At 40.7% G+C, this 18,881-nt stretch overlaps 2 protein-coding genes across 2 annotated transcripts in view; one reads left to right on the top strand and one right to left on the bottom strand.

The window, feature by feature from the left end:
- LOC146556112 (secretin receptor-like) overlaps nucleotides 1-3,378 on the top strand; it is a 15,698-nt gene extending 12,320 nt beyond the window's left edge. Inside the window, exons 9-11 of the mRNA XM_085249634.1 lie at nucleotides 944-1,082; nucleotides 1,346-1,387; nucleotides 3,030-3,378. Coding sequence (XP_085105760.1) covers nucleotides 944-1,082; nucleotides 1,346-1,387; nucleotides 3,030-3,203 — 355 coding nt within the window. The 3' untranslated portion in view covers nucleotides 3,204-3,378. The remainder of the gene's footprint in view (nucleotides 1-943; nucleotides 1,083-1,345; nucleotides 1,388-3,029) is intronic.
- A 10,038-nt stretch (nucleotides 3,379-13,416) lies between these two features.
- LOC146556113 (acyl-CoA-binding protein-like) lies at nucleotides 13,417-16,751 on the bottom strand. Its single transcript, XM_085249908.1, has 4 exons — nucleotides 16,604-16,751; nucleotides 14,825-14,942; nucleotides 14,382-14,444; nucleotides 13,417-13,764 (listed from the first exon to the last, which is right to left on the bottom strand). Exons 1-4 carry the CDS (start codon nucleotides 16,616-16,618, stop codon nucleotides 13,691-13,693), a joined length of 270 nt encoding a protein of 89 aa, XP_085106034.1. The 5' UTR covers nucleotides 16,619-16,751; the 3' UTR covers nucleotides 13,417-13,690.
- Nucleotides 16,752-18,881: the final 2,130 nt, after the last annotated feature.

Consider the following 18,881-nt stretch of genomic DNA (forward strand, 5'->3'; position numbering starts at 1 on the left):
TATCTATGCAACTCCAGATGAACACAAAAGCAGCAGCAGCACTTTTTTTTATTAGTAACTATAATGTGATTCCTGAATTTAGTATTTGTTATAAATTTTTACATTGTAGACAAATGCAATATGATTACAGTAATGCATTACTTTGAGGGTTTATACACCACAGTAAGCTCACCATAAAAGGTGAGCTACTTCCCCACTTAGCTCTAGCTGCATGTGTATAAGATAATCATTCAGGTCCTACTTGACTATGTCGGGTTTAACCACTGTAGCAATGGAAGAAGTGTTTGAAAGACATGAGTTAGCCACTGGATTCCTTCATACTCCTGTCACAGTAATAACATTTGTGCTTTGTTGTTTTTTTTTAAAGTGGGACTAAGTGAAATAGTTGAATCTGAGCAATATGAAAATGAACTTTATCCATTGGATACATCTGGGACATTATTATGTCCCGGATGATCAGATCATGTTGTTGGTGTTGGGGTGGAGGTGGAGGTGAGACTGCTTCATAACATAGTCAGATCAAGCTGCTGAGGTGAATTTGTGCAGCTGAGCAGTTACGCCCTGTGTTGCAGTTTGCAGCTAGATGTGTTATTTTATTTAAAATCGAATGCCCTGACTCACAGAACCTGGAGAAGAAAACACATGTACGTTCATCCTTAACATTCGGGATGAATCGGTGTTGTGGAGTTTCTGTGTCACTCAACCTTTTGATCAAAATTTTAAAAAATGTTAGCTTATATTCTAAAAATGGGCAAAAGGGCCGACATCTGCTTCAGTTTTGATTTGAGGTCCATTTGTGTTTAAGTTTGCTCTTTTTGATCACAGGTTTTTATTTTTTCCCAGTGGTCTGTGTATTATTATTTGTCTGATATTTTCAAAGAGGTTTGTAGACTTTCTCACTTTAATTCTAATGGTTCATACACTGTTATTCTTCAAACAACAGGAAACTTGCCAAGTCATCCTTCCTCCTGGTGTCGCTCTTTGGCTTACACTACATTCTCTTTGCTTTCCTTCCACACAAAGTCCGCGGCAGGACCTATGAAATCTGGAACTTTATTGAGCTGGCTTTTGCTTCTACTCAGGTACAGTAAAGCCAACTGTAAGCTGTTGTCTAATCACCACCTTTAATTTTCTCCTAACACAGAAGTCTATTTGTACACGGCAGGAACATTGGTGTGTATTTGAACAGTGCATTTGTTCCTGCAGTAAAGAAAGTGTTCTTTAAAGAATCATTTGCTGCATTCAGCAGCTTCATTGTATGAGAGACTAGAACAGGAAGCTTCTAAAAATATCCACATGCACTAACAGCAGCCTGTCAGTTATGTTTCTGTACGTGTTGTTTCAGGGATTTGTCGTAGCGCTTCTGTACTGTTTCCTGAACGGGGAGGTAAGGTTTATTTTTCCCTTTATACCCATGAAACATTATGTTGTCATTTCTAGATGTAAGCTTACTGTTCACATGCAAAATTACAGAAAATAAACTTTTCAAAGTCTAATTAGCAGTGTGGTGGTTGTACCATCCATCCTAGAAACAACCTGGAAATAGTCCAACTTTAAAAATGACTGAACACATTAGGTAAACAGCTGGCACAGAAACAAACATTGCATTTATATTTAATTGCAAAAGATTCCTAGAAGAAATCACTTTGATTTATTCGGTACAGACCAAATAAACAGTCGTCCAAGTTTTTCTTAATGAGCTTACGCAAAGGCAGGGCAGGCCCAGATCTGTACAATAACAATATATGAGATCTTCACTATTTGTAACAAGTGTCACTTTGCCTGGAACCACTGCATGTGTGGACTGCAGGCTTCATAACATTTTTCTAAAAGCCTGCTTTTAGAAAAATATGAAATAAAAACTAAAATTGCCCAAACTGGCCATTTAATAAAGAATCACAAGGTTAAGGTTCTTTGATAGTCCTGGTCCCAGTGTTAATTTTTCTCAGGCTCATACAACATCTTTCCCCATGTACACCCAGGAATTTTTACAGTTTCAATTCAACTTACTGTTGAACCTCCTGGAGTTTTGGCACTTTTACACCAATCAGTACACAAGACATTGCTGACGTGATTAGTTCTTGAAAAATCAAATGGAAAATAATAATAATAATAATAATAATAACAACTAGGGCTGTGTGATATGACCAAAATCTCATATCCCGATATAAGGCATTTATCGTCCCGACAATAATATATAATAACAAAAGTTTTACATTTTCTGTAAATTCTGTGAATCTCGGGCAACTCGACTTGCGTGACGTGTTTTCAGCTCAGCGTGTGTATCTGGACTCGAGTGTTACATAAGTTGTAACGGCCTCAATTCTCTTTGTGAGTATTTATTCCACGCGTGCTGCGGGGAAAAGCCTGTTCTAAGCTTCTAAATTTGTTTGTTTTTAAGCACCTGACGGCTCTTTTTAGCTTCTCTTTTGTAAACACTCTGCATTCTATGTCATGTGATTCCGTTTATTTTGAAAAATCTAAACAGGATCTTCAGCTTTATTGTGAAAGGTTTATGTGGAAATAAACAGTGGACGACAGAGCCACGCGATGGTTTTACCGTCGTTGTTGCTAACGACAACGCATAAAAACAGTCGTTTGTCCGTCCGTAGTGTGGTTATATTAAATATAAGAAAAAGAGAGAACGTCTTGAAACTCCACAGTGACCATCAAAACGATCAAATAAATATTACCTTAAACAGTTTACTTTGCAAAACAAACAATAACGTAATTTGAAACATAGACGTTTTCATATCATCATCCGATATATGTGGTTATATCGAACAGCCCTAATAAAAACAATAATAATAATAAACCCATATAGTAATTAATATGTAATATCTGGGAAAGTAACACTTGGCTTTTAATTTTATGGCCAAGAAGTGAGGAACTGGTGCAATTTAAAAGTTTAAATCCACAGAAAATATTTCTTCTTTATCACCATTGTGACTGTGTTTAATCTTAAAATATAACTGCGAGCCAACTTTTCCCCAGTGTAGCAATAATTAATAGCAATAATTGTTCTCCAGGTGCAGAACGAGATCCAGAGGAGGTGGCGGAGGTGGAAGATGAAGCACCGCGTGCAGTTGGAGCACAGGAGGAAGTGCGGCAGCATGAGCCAGAGCGGGGGCTCTGAGCGGGGCCCCACCAACATCACTCTTCTATTTAAATCAGCCTCCACACCCGAGTCTGGTCTGGTGTAGCATGATACGAGGTTCCTCAGCGAGAGAAATACAAGATGATGTCTTCTCCATTTTAGACACAAATGTGTGCAAAGAAGGCAGAGCAACAAAACTAAGTACACTTTTCCAAATGTATCTGAAATATATATACAATCCTCATACACTCACATGTTAAAATATCCAGGTAAATGCCTCTGAACGGGATGTTTGCATCATGACACAACAAATGTAGTACTATACACACACACACACACATATATATACACTCAACAAAAATATAAACACAACACTTTTGTTACTGCTCCCATTCCCCATGGGATGGACGTAGAGACCTAAAATTCATTCCAGATACACAATATAACCATCCCTCCCAAACAGTGGTCACAAATCAGTCCAAATGTGTGGTAGTGGGCACATCTGCCATATTGAGATAATCCATCCCACCTCACAGGTGTGCCACATCAGGATGCTGATCTGACATCATGAGTACTGCACAGGTGTACCTCAGACTGCCCACAACAAAAGGCCACCCTGGAATGTGCAGTTTTGTCTCACAGCAAAATGCCACAGATGCCACAAGCAATGAGGGAGCGTGCAATTGGCATGCTGACAGCAGGAATGTCAACCAGATCTGTCGCCCGTGCATTGAATGTTCATTTCTCAACCATAAGCCGTCTCCACAGGCGTTTCAGAGAATATGGCAGCACATCCAACCGGCCTCACAACCGCAGACCTCGTGTAACCACACCAGCCCAGGACCTCCACATCCAGCAGGTTCACCTCCAAGATCGTCTGAGACCAGCCACCCAGACAGCTGCTGGAACAATTGGTTTGCACAACCAAACAATTTCTGCACAAACTGTCAGAAACCGTCTCAGGGACGCTCAACTGCATGCCCGTCGTCCTCATCGGGGTCTTGACCTGACTCCAGCTCGTCGCCGTAACAGACTTGTGTGGGCAAATGCTCACATTCGATGGCGTCTGGCACGTTGGAGAGGTGTGCGCTTCACGGATGAATCATGGTTCACATTGTTCAGGGCAGATGGCAGCTGAGAATGTCCCAGTTCTTGCATGGCCAGCATACTCACCGGACATGTCACCCATTGAGCATGTTCGGGATGTGCTTGACCGGCGTATACGACAGCGTGTACCAGTTCCCACGAATATCCAACAACCTCGCACAGCCATTGAAGTGGAGTGGACCAACATTCCACAGGCCACAATTGACAATCTGATAGACTCCATGCGACGATGTGTTGCACTGCATGAGGCAAATGGTGGTCACACCAGATACTGACCGGTTCTGGGTCCCCAGACCCCCAATAGCGCAAAAAACTGCACATTCCAGGGTGGCCTTTTGTTGTGGGCAGTCTGAGGTACACCTGTGCACTACTCATGATGTCAGATCAGCATCCTGATGTGGCACACCTGTGAGGTGGGATGGATTATCTCAATATAGCAGATGTGCCCACTACCACACATTTGGACTGATTTGTGACCACTGTTTGGGAGGGATGGTTATATTGTGTATCTGGAATGAATTTTAGGTCTCTACGTCCATCCCATGGGGAATGGGAGCAGTAACAAAGGTGTTGCGTTTATATTTTTGTTCAGTGTATATATATATATATATATATATATATATATATATATATATATATATATAGTTTCCCATTCTGTACAGTGTGTAAATGATGAAACAACATTATTTGGATATTGATAAGTATCTAAATAATTCTCTTCAGTGTCAGCCAGTTTCTGTTGGCTCGGTCTGACCTCTGCTAAAGCAGGACACTGAGTGGACCTCTCCTGTTTGTTGTTTGAATATTTTAATTGAATTATCTGATGAATGATAATGCTGCTGAATATGAAGTCAGTTCTGTGGTTTTAGGAAGTAGAATTCTAGTATTTTATCTTTCTTAGCACTAGTTATATATAATATGTTGCAACATGCAGGATCTTGTTAATGTTTTATGAGAACTTGCAAAATAAAATGTGAGAATGTGTAAAACATGTTGAAAAAAATTAAATGCTAATGTAACAAGTGTCACCTGGCAGTTTGTTGCTCTCTGCCAGGTGATTGGCTGAAGAGCTGTGAAAAGGTACTGGGTGTGTGGGGTGAGGTCAGCGCTCTTCTGTGGAAAAAACCCAGAGGCGATTAATTGACTCGGGTGCGAGTGGGTCTACTGTCGGTAAGAGACTTTTGCCATTTTGTTTGGATCATTTGTTATTGTAGGTGCTGATTTTTGATGTGTGTCGTTGGACTTTTTTAGTGTGACCACGAGTTTTAATGGAAGAATTGATCAAGCCCTAGATCGACTGCGCGCAGGGAGACTGATCAGTATTGTAGGTATATTGAGTGTGTTTTAGCTTTTGAATGGTTTCATAAAATTGATATTTTATTGGGTAATATTTTAATCGATAGTGTTGTTTGTGTTTTTCAGCTGCGCTGTCTCTGATGTCCTTTTTTTTTTCGTTCTTTTGATTGATTTGGAATTTTGTTTGTGTTGTCCGTCCAGCTGTAAAGACGGTTATTGATTGGGAGTGAGTTGTGTAAGGGCGGACTAACCTCCTTCTTTGTTTTTTTGTTTATTTGTTTGTGCCACTTCCCTTTATATTCCAGATTACAGGTCATGCATAGCGCTGCTTCCCAGCTGTGCTGAGACCCGAATTATTTGCAGAGCGTGCCACAGGTGAATCGATTGCAGTGTCGCTAAACGGGGTGTAACGCTTTGCAGTGTTGTGTAATTTTCACACCATTTGTGTGGTAAGTCTCATGTGCAGCTGGGATATCAGCAGGATGTGTTGTAAGTCCGGTCTGGAAATAACTGGGAATTTGTATGTTTAATTAATGTAATAAATAAATTATTATTGGCTGTGGCTACAATGTAGCTGCCATCACCAGTGTGTGAATGTGTGTGTGAATGGGTGGATGACTGGATATGTAAAGCGCTTTGGGGTCCTTGGGGACTAGTAAAGCGCTATATAAATACAGGCCATGAGATGGAAAAAGATAGTGTGCACTCGCCAGGTTGGAAAGTTATTTCCCAATATCTAAGAATCTGGGATTCAATTCCATTTTATTTATATAGCGCAAAGTACAACAACAGTTGATTAAGGCGCTTTATATGGTCAGGTAAAGACCCTACAATGACACAAAGCTCACCTTAAAGAGGAAGAAACGTCCAGCAGAACCAGACTCAGGGAGGGGCAGGGCCATCTAACTGGAGCAGACTGGAGCAGGACAGATAAAGGGATGTGTCCGAGTCTGTTGTGGTGAACAGAGAGCTAATCATTAAAGTAAGTCTACATAGGTAGACTGTAGGTAGTAAAATGTTCCAGCCGTGCCCTACTGGAAGGAGACTGGGGCAGATCCATGACTAGGGATGGGTATCGTTTAGGTTTTATCCGATACCGGTGCCAAACTGGTACTTTTGAAACGGTGCCGGTGCTTAACCCTTTAGAGCCGGCCGCTCTGTTTTGCGTAACTATTTTTAAATCCCGGTAGCTCTGCAACCACGTAAGCTAGCGCAATAATTTTTTTTGCATATGAAACCGGAGGAGTTGTACTTACATCTTATGCCATCAGCTTGTCCTCGGTCACAGTTTCCTTCCACATATAGCTTTGCAAAAACTGCATAAAAAGCACTTGCAGCAACAAAAACATAATATTCCAGAAACACGCTTTGCCGATCCGATCAGCTGTTTGTAACACTTCCCACGTTGGAATAGACGTCAGCGCGAACTTTTGCATGTCCGCCATTACCTGCCCGAAACCGGAAGTGACGTCATTTTCGCGGAAATGTAGGTTTTTTTTACCATCAGGCCCTCAGAGCCTATACTGGTGTTCTAAAAATTGTCTTTGACTTTATGACTTTCTGTGTCTTTTCTGTGATGCTTAGGACTCATATTGCACTGCTGGAAATAGTTTATTTTGATGCATATGCTGCTTTTTTGCAAATTTGCAGTATAATATCTATTTTAGTTTTTCCTGCAGAATATAAAAATTGGTGTATTTAAAAAATAAAACTATGAAGACACTTGTTAAGGTTCACAATTGAGGAAGGAGAGTACAAACCACCCATGGTCCAGAAGCTCTTGGTCAAACAATGATTTTAATGACTACACACGTGTGGGAAGACACTCTGTACGCAGACAGCCAGTAGTCCTCGACTTAATCAAAGCATGAACAGATATTTTATAGCATCAGGGTTTGATTTACTGACGCCCCTTCATGCGTCACAGATACATTTTATACATAGATCAGATCAACACCACAATGGCTTTTCACCCAGAAGATCATCTTCTTTTTTCATGGCTGGTACTTTCCGTTCTTATCTTAAAGTGAATTGTTCCTCTTTCTTGTCGAGACATGACTAATCTCTCCTCTAAATAAATCTAACTAATGTGTGTGTGTTGACCTCACATGCTCTTTGTGTCACCTCTTCACCTCCAACCTGCTGTGTCTCGTCCTCAAATGCTCTTTCTCAATTCACCTGTTGCACTTCTGACCTTTCACTAGACCAGAAGCTCACTGAGACTATGTGTATGTCTTCTACTAAATAAATGTTTTAACCAAGAACCTCTACTAAAACCTTAATATAAAATGATCTGATATATAAGTGTTTTGTAAGCATGTATTGCAATTCCTTCTATGGCTCCAAGTCACTTGCACAATAGATTGTCCGAACATCGCGCCGAACAAAGCTTCCAACCCCCAATTAATTGACCGAGCTCCAACTCTTTAATAAGCACAGATATGCATTGTGTATAAAATAGTCATAACTGCACCTGAAATACAAGGTCAACATAATAACTGTATGCATAACATCTTAAGGCCTTCTTAAAGCTATCTGTTACATTGTTAAAGCCTCGTCTTAGCCTGCTGCTCAAAATAACTTCCACTTCTGCAAAACTCTCCAAGCCTGTTTCCTGTCCTGTTACTTTTAGCCTTTCTGAAAGACACACTGTTTTAAACCTCTAAATGCAATATAAACTCCAGATTATATTATTAATGCAATGGTAATGATGACAATTATTTAACAATAGCAGTAAAATAATTTCCCTGCTCCACACACTCAAAACAAATTTCCTGTGGTAGGAAACTATTTTGTGCAACTTTTTTGTATTTACAGTTTTGAGGGATAAGCCTCTTAAATTTCTCTAACTAGAAATATATGTTAAAAAAAACATTAACGATTTTCAATTTTTTTGTAGTTTATTGCACTTTTTTGCAATTTATGGTATCCCTCTTGGCTGGAAGCAGTGCCTAAACAATGGAAAAAACACAAACTTTATCCAAAAACCTCTCATGTTTAACTGTTTTCCACTTTTTCTTTGGTCATTTTAGCCTTTTTGGGCAGGGTGAAGGGAGCATCTGCCATCAAACAAGAAGACAGCTGCATGTAGCTATGAAGGTGTTTGCTAGTTCACCTTACTGGATTAATGTAATAACGTGGTTAGCCTACTCAACGCGAGTTACACACGAACAACATTAAGCTACTCACGCAGAGAAGAACGGCTGCTGCTGCATCATCATCCTCATCATTTCTGCTACACTGGCAGGGCTAGGGGCCAGGACTCTCCTCTTCGGGTTCTCGGGGGATGTTGCTAACTCCGGGTCCGATAACAGGCACCACACCCGCAGTAGATGTGCTCGGTGTGAGGTCTCGCAGCAAGCTATCAAATACGGCGCATTTCTCGGCTTTTAAAAAAAACGCTATGCGTCGCCAGGTGTTTCATCGGATTTGAGGTGTTACCTCCTTTGACAGTATCACAGTATCAGCTTAAAGCACTTGTTGCAGGCTGCTGAGTTTGCATCTTTTGCTGTGAAGTACAGCCAGACTTTTGACCGCTTCGCCTTGGGCATTTTTAATCTGTAGCTCTGCTTTAACAGAACGTACGTACCTGGGCCCACCTACTATCCTCGGAAACGTAAAATGATTGGCTAGAATCTAAAGTGTATCACAGCTCAGGAAAAAAAGCACTGAAATAAAGCACCGAAATGTGCGCTGCTTTTCGGTTTGGTTACTACCGTTAATGTCAGAACCGGTGCCATCATGGCACCGGATACCGGTACCCATCCCTACCCATGACATTACAACTTGATATGAGATTACAACTCTTGGCTGGCTTGGGAACTCACTGGGAGAGTAAGGTTTAGGTATCTCTGCTTAGACAGCTAGCCTTGCAGCTATGCAGCCCATTTGATTAAAAACTTAGGGACTTATAACCATTTCACTATGAAATAACAACTTATTTCATAAAGTAAACTTCATGTGCTTTATCTATAACAGCTCTCCTCTTGGGTACGAGATTGTGGATACAAGCAGCAGCAATGAGCTTCCTCTGAAAAGTGGCTGGCCTCTCCCTTAGAGATAGGGTGAGAAGTTCAGTCATCCGGGAGCCGCCGCTCCTCCACATCGAAAGGAGCCAGCTGAGATGGTTCGGGTATCTGACAAGGATGCCTCCTGGGCGCCTCCTGGGTAAAGTGTTCCGGGCATGTCCCACTGGGAGGAGGCCCCGGGGCAGATCTAGGACGCGCTGGCGAGATTATATCTCTCGGCTGGCCTGGGAATGCCTTGGTGTTCCCCCGGACAAGCTGGAGGAGGTGGCTGGGGAGAGGGAGGTCTGGGCTTTTCTGCTTAGGCTGCTGCCCCCGCGACCCGGCCCTGGATAAGCAGAAGAAGATGGATGGATGGACTCTCTTCTGAATCACCTACTGATTATATTCACAGTATTTGTTCACTGAACAAACACTTCTTTAGGGATTTGCTACCTTAGCTTAGCTCATAGTCAACTCGCTAGCAAGATGGCCTCATTTTCCTGCTCAGTTTGGCAGATTTTTAGCTACACTTCGGCCTCCTTTTGTAATAATATAATAAATGTACCATTTTTACAGTTCTGCTCACTGAATTGGAGAATTGGAAAATACTGTAGCTAATCAGGCCCCTGTAGTCAGTTTGGACAAACGTAGTTTAGCCACCATTAGCTTCCCCCCCAAGAGATTGTCCCAAGCAGCCAGGAAAACAGGCTGGCTGGATTACGGTGAGGAGGAAGCATAGTCCTAAACAGAAGCCCCTGGTACACCACCAATCTATTCATCTAATTGTTTTTGCCCACTAGGAGAATACTTTGGTTATTTGCAATTCTATTTTGAGTCTTATGAAGTTAGCCATACAGTAAGGATTGTGCAAGGGGCGAGAGCAGGAAAGACTGAATGAAATTACAATTTACATTTTCAGTAATGACATCCGGTTACATCCATCAAAGTTTGCTAAAATTAATAATAATCAGTGTGTGTAACACTTGTCAGTTACCATGGAGTCACTGCCAAAGGTGGGAAGTAATGAAGTACAAATACTTCGTTACTGTATTTAAGTAGAATTTTCAGGTATCTGCACTTTACTTGAGTAGTTTTTTTCTGATAAATTTTTATAATTACTCCCTACATTTTTACACAAATATCTGTACTTTCTACTCCTTGGATTTTCAAAACAGGCTCGTTACATTTGTTTAATGCATCTGAGGGGAGTTATTATTTCAGCATTCAAACCTCAGAGTGATTTGATCCTAAACAGTAACATGTTCATGTGTTAATCACCAGGGGATGATGCATGAAAAGAGATGAAAGAGGCAAAACTGTGTGCCTTAGTCAGTCTCCATCAGCGTAACAAACATCAGCAAACACACAAACTGTTTGTGCGCAGCCTGTCGCACAATGTGTTGCTAGCTAAAGGTCCAGCTGCTGTATTTTAAAGAAAGAACTAACTTCACTCAGAGATGGAAGACGATAAGAAAGATGGGACAGGAAGAAGAGAGCTTAGATTTAAAGGTAAGGGCTGCTCAGTGGAAATGTGAAGCTTACATGTTAGTCCTTAAATCAAATATTGGGCCTGTACATGAAACATTGTGTTTTTTTATATTGCGAAACACAGTTGCAAAACAATCTCAGCAAGACTAACTGTGTTATTTAAAGGTTGCATGAAAATCCTCTGCAGGTTAGTGCAGGATAAACAGGTCAGTTTGCTGCACTGTGATGGATTTACAGTAAAGAGCAGTGTGTGACTGTTTCATGGTCAGAGTCAAGTCACATCAAGTCCTGCAGGTTTGAGGGTTTCCCCACCAGCTGAATCCCACTCTAACCCTTTCCCTACTCATTTTCCTGTTTAGAGGCAACGTCACTCTCTACAATGTAGGCAACAGAAAATAGAGCTATTTTTATTTTCCTGATGTTCTGCTTAAGTGATTCAAGCTGAGTAGCTTTAATTAGAAACAGTATTTAGAGTGAAAATAAGGTTTGCATTCAATATTATTTTATTATTACATTAATATTGCACAAGGTTCAGTTAGTTTGGCATAGAAATAGGTGGTAGAAATGTTCATCATGGAGCTGTTTCTTACTTTCTTACTTTGAGTATATTTCAAAGCCAGTGCTTCAACTTTTACTAGAGTATTTTGAACTCTACTATAGACTAGTATAGAAGGGTAAACCACGCTATAACGTGGTTTACCCTTCATGGCCTCGATGATGTTTTTGTTGTGCAAGTTTGCATGGTTTTTTTTTGTTTTTTTTTTGACAGGGCATTGTGTTCTGCATCAGAGAAAAAAAGTAAAGAAAAGCATCTCTGGGTCCAGGCAGGAACCAGAGATGCTCTACAAACTGCTTTGTTCCCAACTGACACATCGTTAGTTGTGTGTCTTGATGTCTTTGAGCCCGAGTCTATATCTGCCCATAGCACAAGAGAACCCATGCAGTGGGCAGTCCTCTTCAAGTGTCTCTGTGTCAGACCTGTAGACATCGAGCTCATTGAGTCTTTAGATAATCCAGATTTAAAAATGCATACAGAAGGTTTATGGTGATTGGAGAACCAGTGAAGTACATACACCCTAATATGGGATCTTCCAAACTCACACATGAGGTGCACATAACATTGTTGGTTGCGATCACAGCCATTGTGAACAACTGACCACTTCTGCCTGTGTCCAGGGATCCTACAGATTCACACCTGTTTCATTGCTTACTCAGAAAGTAGATCCATGTGATCCAAGTTTGACCATAAAGACAAAAGTGTCACAGGGTCCAAAGCTTGTCTCTTACACTCAAACTGTTCTATGACGTCATCAGAGACTATTACCTTGTTCCTCTTCTTAGTTCTATGAAGCATCTTGAGGCATCTTTTGTTGTGATTTGGCGCTATATAAATAAAACTGAATTGAATTAAATTGAGTTCTTCTTCACCACAGCCATTAAGTTTTTTTTTTCACAAAATCCACCACATCCTGTCATTCTGCATTTCTGTGTAGACAATTGTTATCCTTTATTTATCCACGTAAACGTCTCAATGAGATTGAAATTGTTTTCATACCAAAACACACAGATAAGCAGGAAACAATCCAAGTAGAGTTTTATAGATATAAAAAACAACCAATGGGGAAGTCTCTGGATACGCAAAAATAGCCACTTAGCAACAGGACACAACAGTGGTTTACATTCCACAGTCAGTAATAAAATGTAAGGCACAAATTGTTATTAAATTTGGATTACACAGCATTCATCACGGTAAATGTCTTTCTGAAAGTGCTGTAACTAATTAGAACTAATGCTAAACCACATCCAAGTCTTTATGGCCTCTAATTTTCTGCTTCTACTTTCAGCTAAAACTGAGGTTATTGTACTCGGCCCAGTATGGTATCCAATTAGATTCCTGCTCTGGGTGGCATTACCTTGGGTTACTAATAGCCTGTAATTTGTAATTATCAGGACGTCCTAAAAATCTCCTTTATCTCTGATATTTGGCTTCTCTTCATTGGCTCCGTTAAATCCAGGATCAGAATTTAAATCCTTCCCATTACATAATAATAATGATAATAATAATCAGGCCCCATAACTTTATAATACTTTATCACCCTATTAGAGCAGCTCACTCTTAGACTGGGGGCTTACTTATGGTTTGGGTATTTCAATGTAGAATGGGAGGCAGAGCCTTCTCTCTGGCTCTCTTCCACGCCTTGCCTTCCTCGTCTTCCTCCACTCAAGCCTGGTTCTGCTGGAGGTTGTTTCCTGTTATGGAGTTTTTCCTTCCCACTGTAGCCAAAGCTCATGACGGGTTGTTCTCTCTTTTCTTTGCAACATAAAGTGCCATGAGGCAACTGTTGTTGTGATTTGGTGCCATATAAATAAAATTAAATTGAACTGAACAAATACTTTAAAAAAAAAGCTGAAGATCTAAAATCACACTTTCAGGTTACTGTTTATTGAAATGACAGGACTTTCTGCAGAAACACATGAATACTGAAACCTGATATATACACAGTTTAAATGTGTCCATCGGCAGCTACTTGGGTCAGTTTCTAGGACTAGAAGCCATCCACCAGGTGTTCATGTGAGCTGTTTACGGACACACTTGTTGAGTTTTAAGGCGTTTTAACGGTGCAGGGATGGAGACTGGTGCCAGTCACAGTCCACGGAGCAGATTTCCCGGCCAGTTGGTCGTCATCACACAGCATTATATTCCATATTTCTGCTTTAGCTCCTCCACCAGGCTGATGTACTCGTTCATGGCGTTCTCATTGCTCTTACCTTACAGACAAATTAAAAATGTGTTATGGAGGGAAAAAAAGACAGACAGACTAAATGAACAAGCTAGTCCTGCTTTTACTTTCAGAGACTCTTTTTCATAGTTTGTTGACATGAGGACTCAAAGCCCTGCTTGACAAACTCAACACTACAACAACTCATGCAGTCCTGAAAGGGGGCTGCATGCAGCCGAGTACAATATGCAATAATCCAATTTACTACAAAGGATGAGGAACGCACCAGCCCAACTTTTTTTTAATCAAATGAGCTGCACTCCTAACTCTGAGGAAATCATCCTCAACATCAACTTATTCAGCCTTTATGCAATAAAATGTACTGAAATTGTACTTTTAGTAAAATAATAAAGGACAACAAGAAAACAAAAAATTAACAAATTTGTAATTCATTTTTAATTAATGAATATAAATAAACTTAACATTTATTTTAGGTTTATTTATATTAGGTCATGTTTTTAGAATTACAGCTGGATATATTTCAAGTAAGCGTTCACTTTAAACATCATTTAAACACATCCATTTCCTTCCATTTATCCGGGGCCAGGTCACAGGGACCTGACCCAGACCCCCCTCTCCACAGCCACCACCTCCATTCTTACTCACCCTTCTGCTTCTCCCAGGCATCCCATTTAGCTTTCCCAGTGAAATCAAACATCCCTGGACGAGCTTCAAAGACAAACAAAGCAAATTAAACAATTTAGTGAAATCCTGTGTAATGCAGGTCAAATAAATATAGGACACATTCATTAAGGCCCAGCGTCTTCAGTACAGAGCAAAGGGCTGCATTACATTGCAACACAAAAACATAAGAAACACTACTGATAATTATCTAGAATATTTACATTTATGTGGAAATCTGAAAGTGAAACCACGATACACAGGAGCAGATCTAGCTCCTCAGAGAGTCTGTAGTACAGGTGTACGTCATGCATGTGCCAGTGGTTCTTATAGGGTGCATGTTCAGCGTAGCCAGTGTCAGACTCTTATCAACAGTTTGTGTGACAGCAGTAACAGTGCTGAGCGCAGTATCATTTGAAATTTCTCACCTGTGTTCACATCACCCACGGTGGCCTGCTTGAACAGCGAGTAGATCTGCAACATCTCCTCATCAGTCGGCTTCGCCTTCAGCTGCTTGACCTCTGCTGCTGCTTCATCAAACTTAGTCTGTAGAAGACAGGACGACAACGTTGGGACAGTGCTACGTGCAAAAGGTAGATTTTTTTCTTCCCAGCTGGAAGAGGAAGGACTTCTTAACACAGCTTTTCCACACATCCCTGTTTTACACTGGATGCTTATACTATTTTAATTTGCACACAGAAAGAAAAAACTAAATGTACCAGGGTCAAAATTATTAGACCTCTTGTGCTGAGAGACAAAGCGACTGTCCGGGCCCAGTTTGCTGCTGACTGCTTGAAATCAAATTGTCACGTCCTTCTTTCTTAATGATTCCTTCTGCCTGGAAGAGATTCTACCAGGTCCATCCCCACAGCATAAGACTGCCATCAAAGTGTTTCACTGTGGGAATGGGGTTCTTTGGGGTTGTACACCGCCCTTCTTTCATAAAACATCTCTATGACCAAAAGGGCTCTAGCTTAATCTCAAAGGATGTGTTTCCAGTACGTGCAATCTTACTCCAGATTGCCCATGGCATACTTCAGTCTGGACTGAAGGTGAAGTTTTTAATACTGCGAGTAAATAGAAGATAAAACTCTGTTTTAAAGTGGAAACACTTCATGCATGAAGGCTAATTTACCCCAGAGCCTTCCTCCTCGGCACAGTTTTCATTTATAAAGCTTTACAAAACCAAATATCACGGCTAACAGGTGGATTTTCCTGTGTCAGTGCAGCCAGCCAAACCACAAAGAACCGCTTACTGCTTAAGAGAGAGAGTGGAAGTCGACTGTATATAATTCCCCCTGACGATCAATAAAGTATTCTGATATCCTTAAATTCTGTAGACAAAACTGATTGTTACAGCTTGGGGAAATACAAAAGTGACCCCTTAGTCCCGCTGTTTTCCCTGAGTTATGGTTACACAGTTTCGAGAGCACGTGGTGCTCCATGGTGTAAATTAGCCTTTACACATGATGTGCTTTATGTCCAAGTTAACTTGATTTGAGTATTACAAAGCACATCAGTGAACACCAACGTTCAGTGCTATGGGTTAATAGAAAGGTCCGTTTTTGTGGGCTGACCTGGTCATTTTTTTTCTGAAATAATTTGTTATTGTGTTCAAAAGAAAACTGGGATGTTTATAAATGACATTTAGGAAATGCTTCACTTCCTCTGCATAAAAGTAAAATCAGGATAGAGAATCAGTCTAGTCCAACCAGACAGTGAAACACTGTTTTATAACTCGCAAGTGATCGGTGCAATAAAGAACCGTTTTACTCGAGCTTACATCACATTTGCCTTTACCCAGTTTGCTCACATGGTTGCGACATTGGAGCTGCCCCATTCTTGGCTAAGTGGGCTGAAGGGCAGACTGAAGAAGACGTTATAAATGCCCAGTGGGGTGATTTTTCTGAAGTCGTACTCCAGATCAGTCTGCTTCCTGCACAAACACTACAGACATGAAGAAAAGCTGCATCGGGACAATAGCTCCCCCGCAGCCATTGTTACACACCGACTTTTTCTGCGCCCTCGGGCTGCATGAGCTGCTCTGTAGCTGCTAACAAGTCGTTGAACAAAGACTCCGCACAGCTGTCTGGGATGCTTTCCCTTCAGGACACACGGCCTGCAGCTAAACCGCTACATCAGCTAACGGTCTTCCTTAACAGAAGGCGGCGGAATATAAACCAGTAATTTTATTCTTTTATACAGACCTGGAGCTCAGCCATGCTCGGTTAGTAGACAAACATAAGCCGGGGACTTGACTGTCAAACCATTTCCTCCTTCACGCCCTCCTTCCTATTGGCTAAACCAATAACGTACCTCGGCCGTTCACTGGATGACGTGACCGCAATTGGAACCAATCATGTACTTACAACCAGAGCAGTCGTGTCAGCGGGGTTCAGGATTCACGCTGTCACGTGATACCCGGAGACTTATGCCAAAAAGTGATCGTCCAACAACACGTGATTTCCAATGTTTGTATGATGTCTTTACTCATATTGGTAAATAGACTGCACTCAGCAGGATTTACAAAGGAGTTATATATCCAGTGTATAGCCAGTCCGGTCCTTTTGGCCACTTAAAATATGTTTACTAAACTCTTATTTTATGTGTTATCATTTCTGCTGCCCTCATGGCCAGATCTCACTTAAAAAAATGAAGTTTTAATGTCAACGAGACTTTTTTTTAACTGCTTAAATAAGGGACACTGCCAACAGCTAATTGCGACTTCTACCTTGTAACAGGAATGTTGTTTGTGGCTCAGATGGCTTGATATCATACACGAGGCATACATTACACATATGGTTCAAATATTACAGACTAACAAGTTATTTGTAGCATTTTAAATGCGAGCAATCAATCAGTTTTTGGCAGACGATCACTATTTGGTACAACACTAGCAGTGCTTTCTGGAAAAACTATTAATGCATTGATTTACAATATACAATACCATATACAATTGTGTATGTGGATGCAGCAATATATATGCACTTTAACAGTAAACTATGTGAGGATTTGCCTGAACAGTTACTGTTACAGAATTATTCTCTAATTCTGTAATATTGGATAAAACGCCAGTTATTGTCCTGCTAATGGTAACCGTGAACTGTACAGAACAAGTTCATTTTATCTGGGTGAGTTTTATTTTTAAACCTCTTATTGTCTTCAAGAGCACATCTCAGTCTTGTGTGCTGCTATATCTAGATTATATTGCTAACTTCAAGAACTATTGCAAGGCTACATAAAAACAAGGTCCATTATGGTGACTGGAGACCTGAAACACGAGACATGCATTTATCCCCGCTTGCCAGTACATGATCTCCAACACCCCCAGATGGTAAGACAGGCATTGAGATGCCACCTCAACAGTAAGCTGTAAATATATATGGCCTGCCAGATACCCAGCTGGAACAATAAGCTGGTCACAAAAGGACATAAATGCGACTTGAAAATTCTATAAAATTCATGGACTTCTCCACCCAAGGTCTAGCACCCTAAGACATATGAGCAACAGACAGAGAGAGAGTGAGGATTAGTGCGTGTCAGAGGCATGCATGAATACATCAGGAAGATGAAGCCCTGAGATGAACTGTGCCTCAGGGAGCTGAGGACAGACAGTGATAAGGAGCATGAAGAGGAACTACACTACATTACCAAAAGTATTTGCTCATCTGCCTTGTAATATTTTGGCTCACATTTTGCAGCTATAACGGCTTCAGCTCTTTTAAGAAGCTTTTCCACAACACTAAAAATAACTATTTAAATAAACATAAAGAAATAAGGAATCATTAATTCAATAATGATCCACATGATTAAATTGCTTTATTTTATTTATTTATTTTTACTCTTTATTTTGAGTCAACATAAAAGAAGGGTAACAGTTCTCAACCACTGAAGTGGCATTAAGCCCTTTATATAGTGTCCATTTCCACCAGGTCCGTTCGAAGGCATCCAGTTTGATTCGTCATAGAAACTTCAGTTTATCTCCTCCATTATTTCACTTTCAGCGACTCCTTTTCAGCCAGTTCTTGTGATAACTTTCTTCACAGCCACAGTCATTATTTTAAACATGTAGATGTTCTCTTTTTTAATCGTACCTTCTGGGATCAGACCAAGGTGTAAGACCTGTGGATCCCTGGGAAGTTCACACTGACAAAGTCCGTCTATCAGCTCGGCAACATCTGACCAGCATGGTTGTAGTTTATCACATGACCAAAAGAAGTGTAGGTGATTGGCCTTAATATGACCACATTCTCTCCAACATTGTTTTTTTTTTTTGCTTTAACGTGTTTGCTTTTAATATAAACTGTAATAAACGTACGGAATCCATAATCTTTCCGAGTTGGTCGTTGTCCCCTTTGAGGTCGGACCTCAGGTCTTTCAGAAGGTCACTCGGTGTTACGTCAGTCCAGGGTAGCCTTGGAGTTTCAGGTGGGCTAGAGTTAGCTTGCAGTGCTACTTCACTGGCTTTCGATGCTGATTTTCTTT

This window comes from Mchenga conophoros, linkage group LG16 (assembly GCF_057382185.1).
Source record: "Mchenga conophoros isolate Kocher_MC1m ecotype Shallow Benthic linkage group LG16, M_conophoros_male_GT1.1, whole genome shotgun sequence".
Classification (NCBI taxonomy): Eukaryota; Metazoa; Chordata; class Actinopteri; order Cichliformes; family Cichlidae; genus Mchenga; species Mchenga conophoros.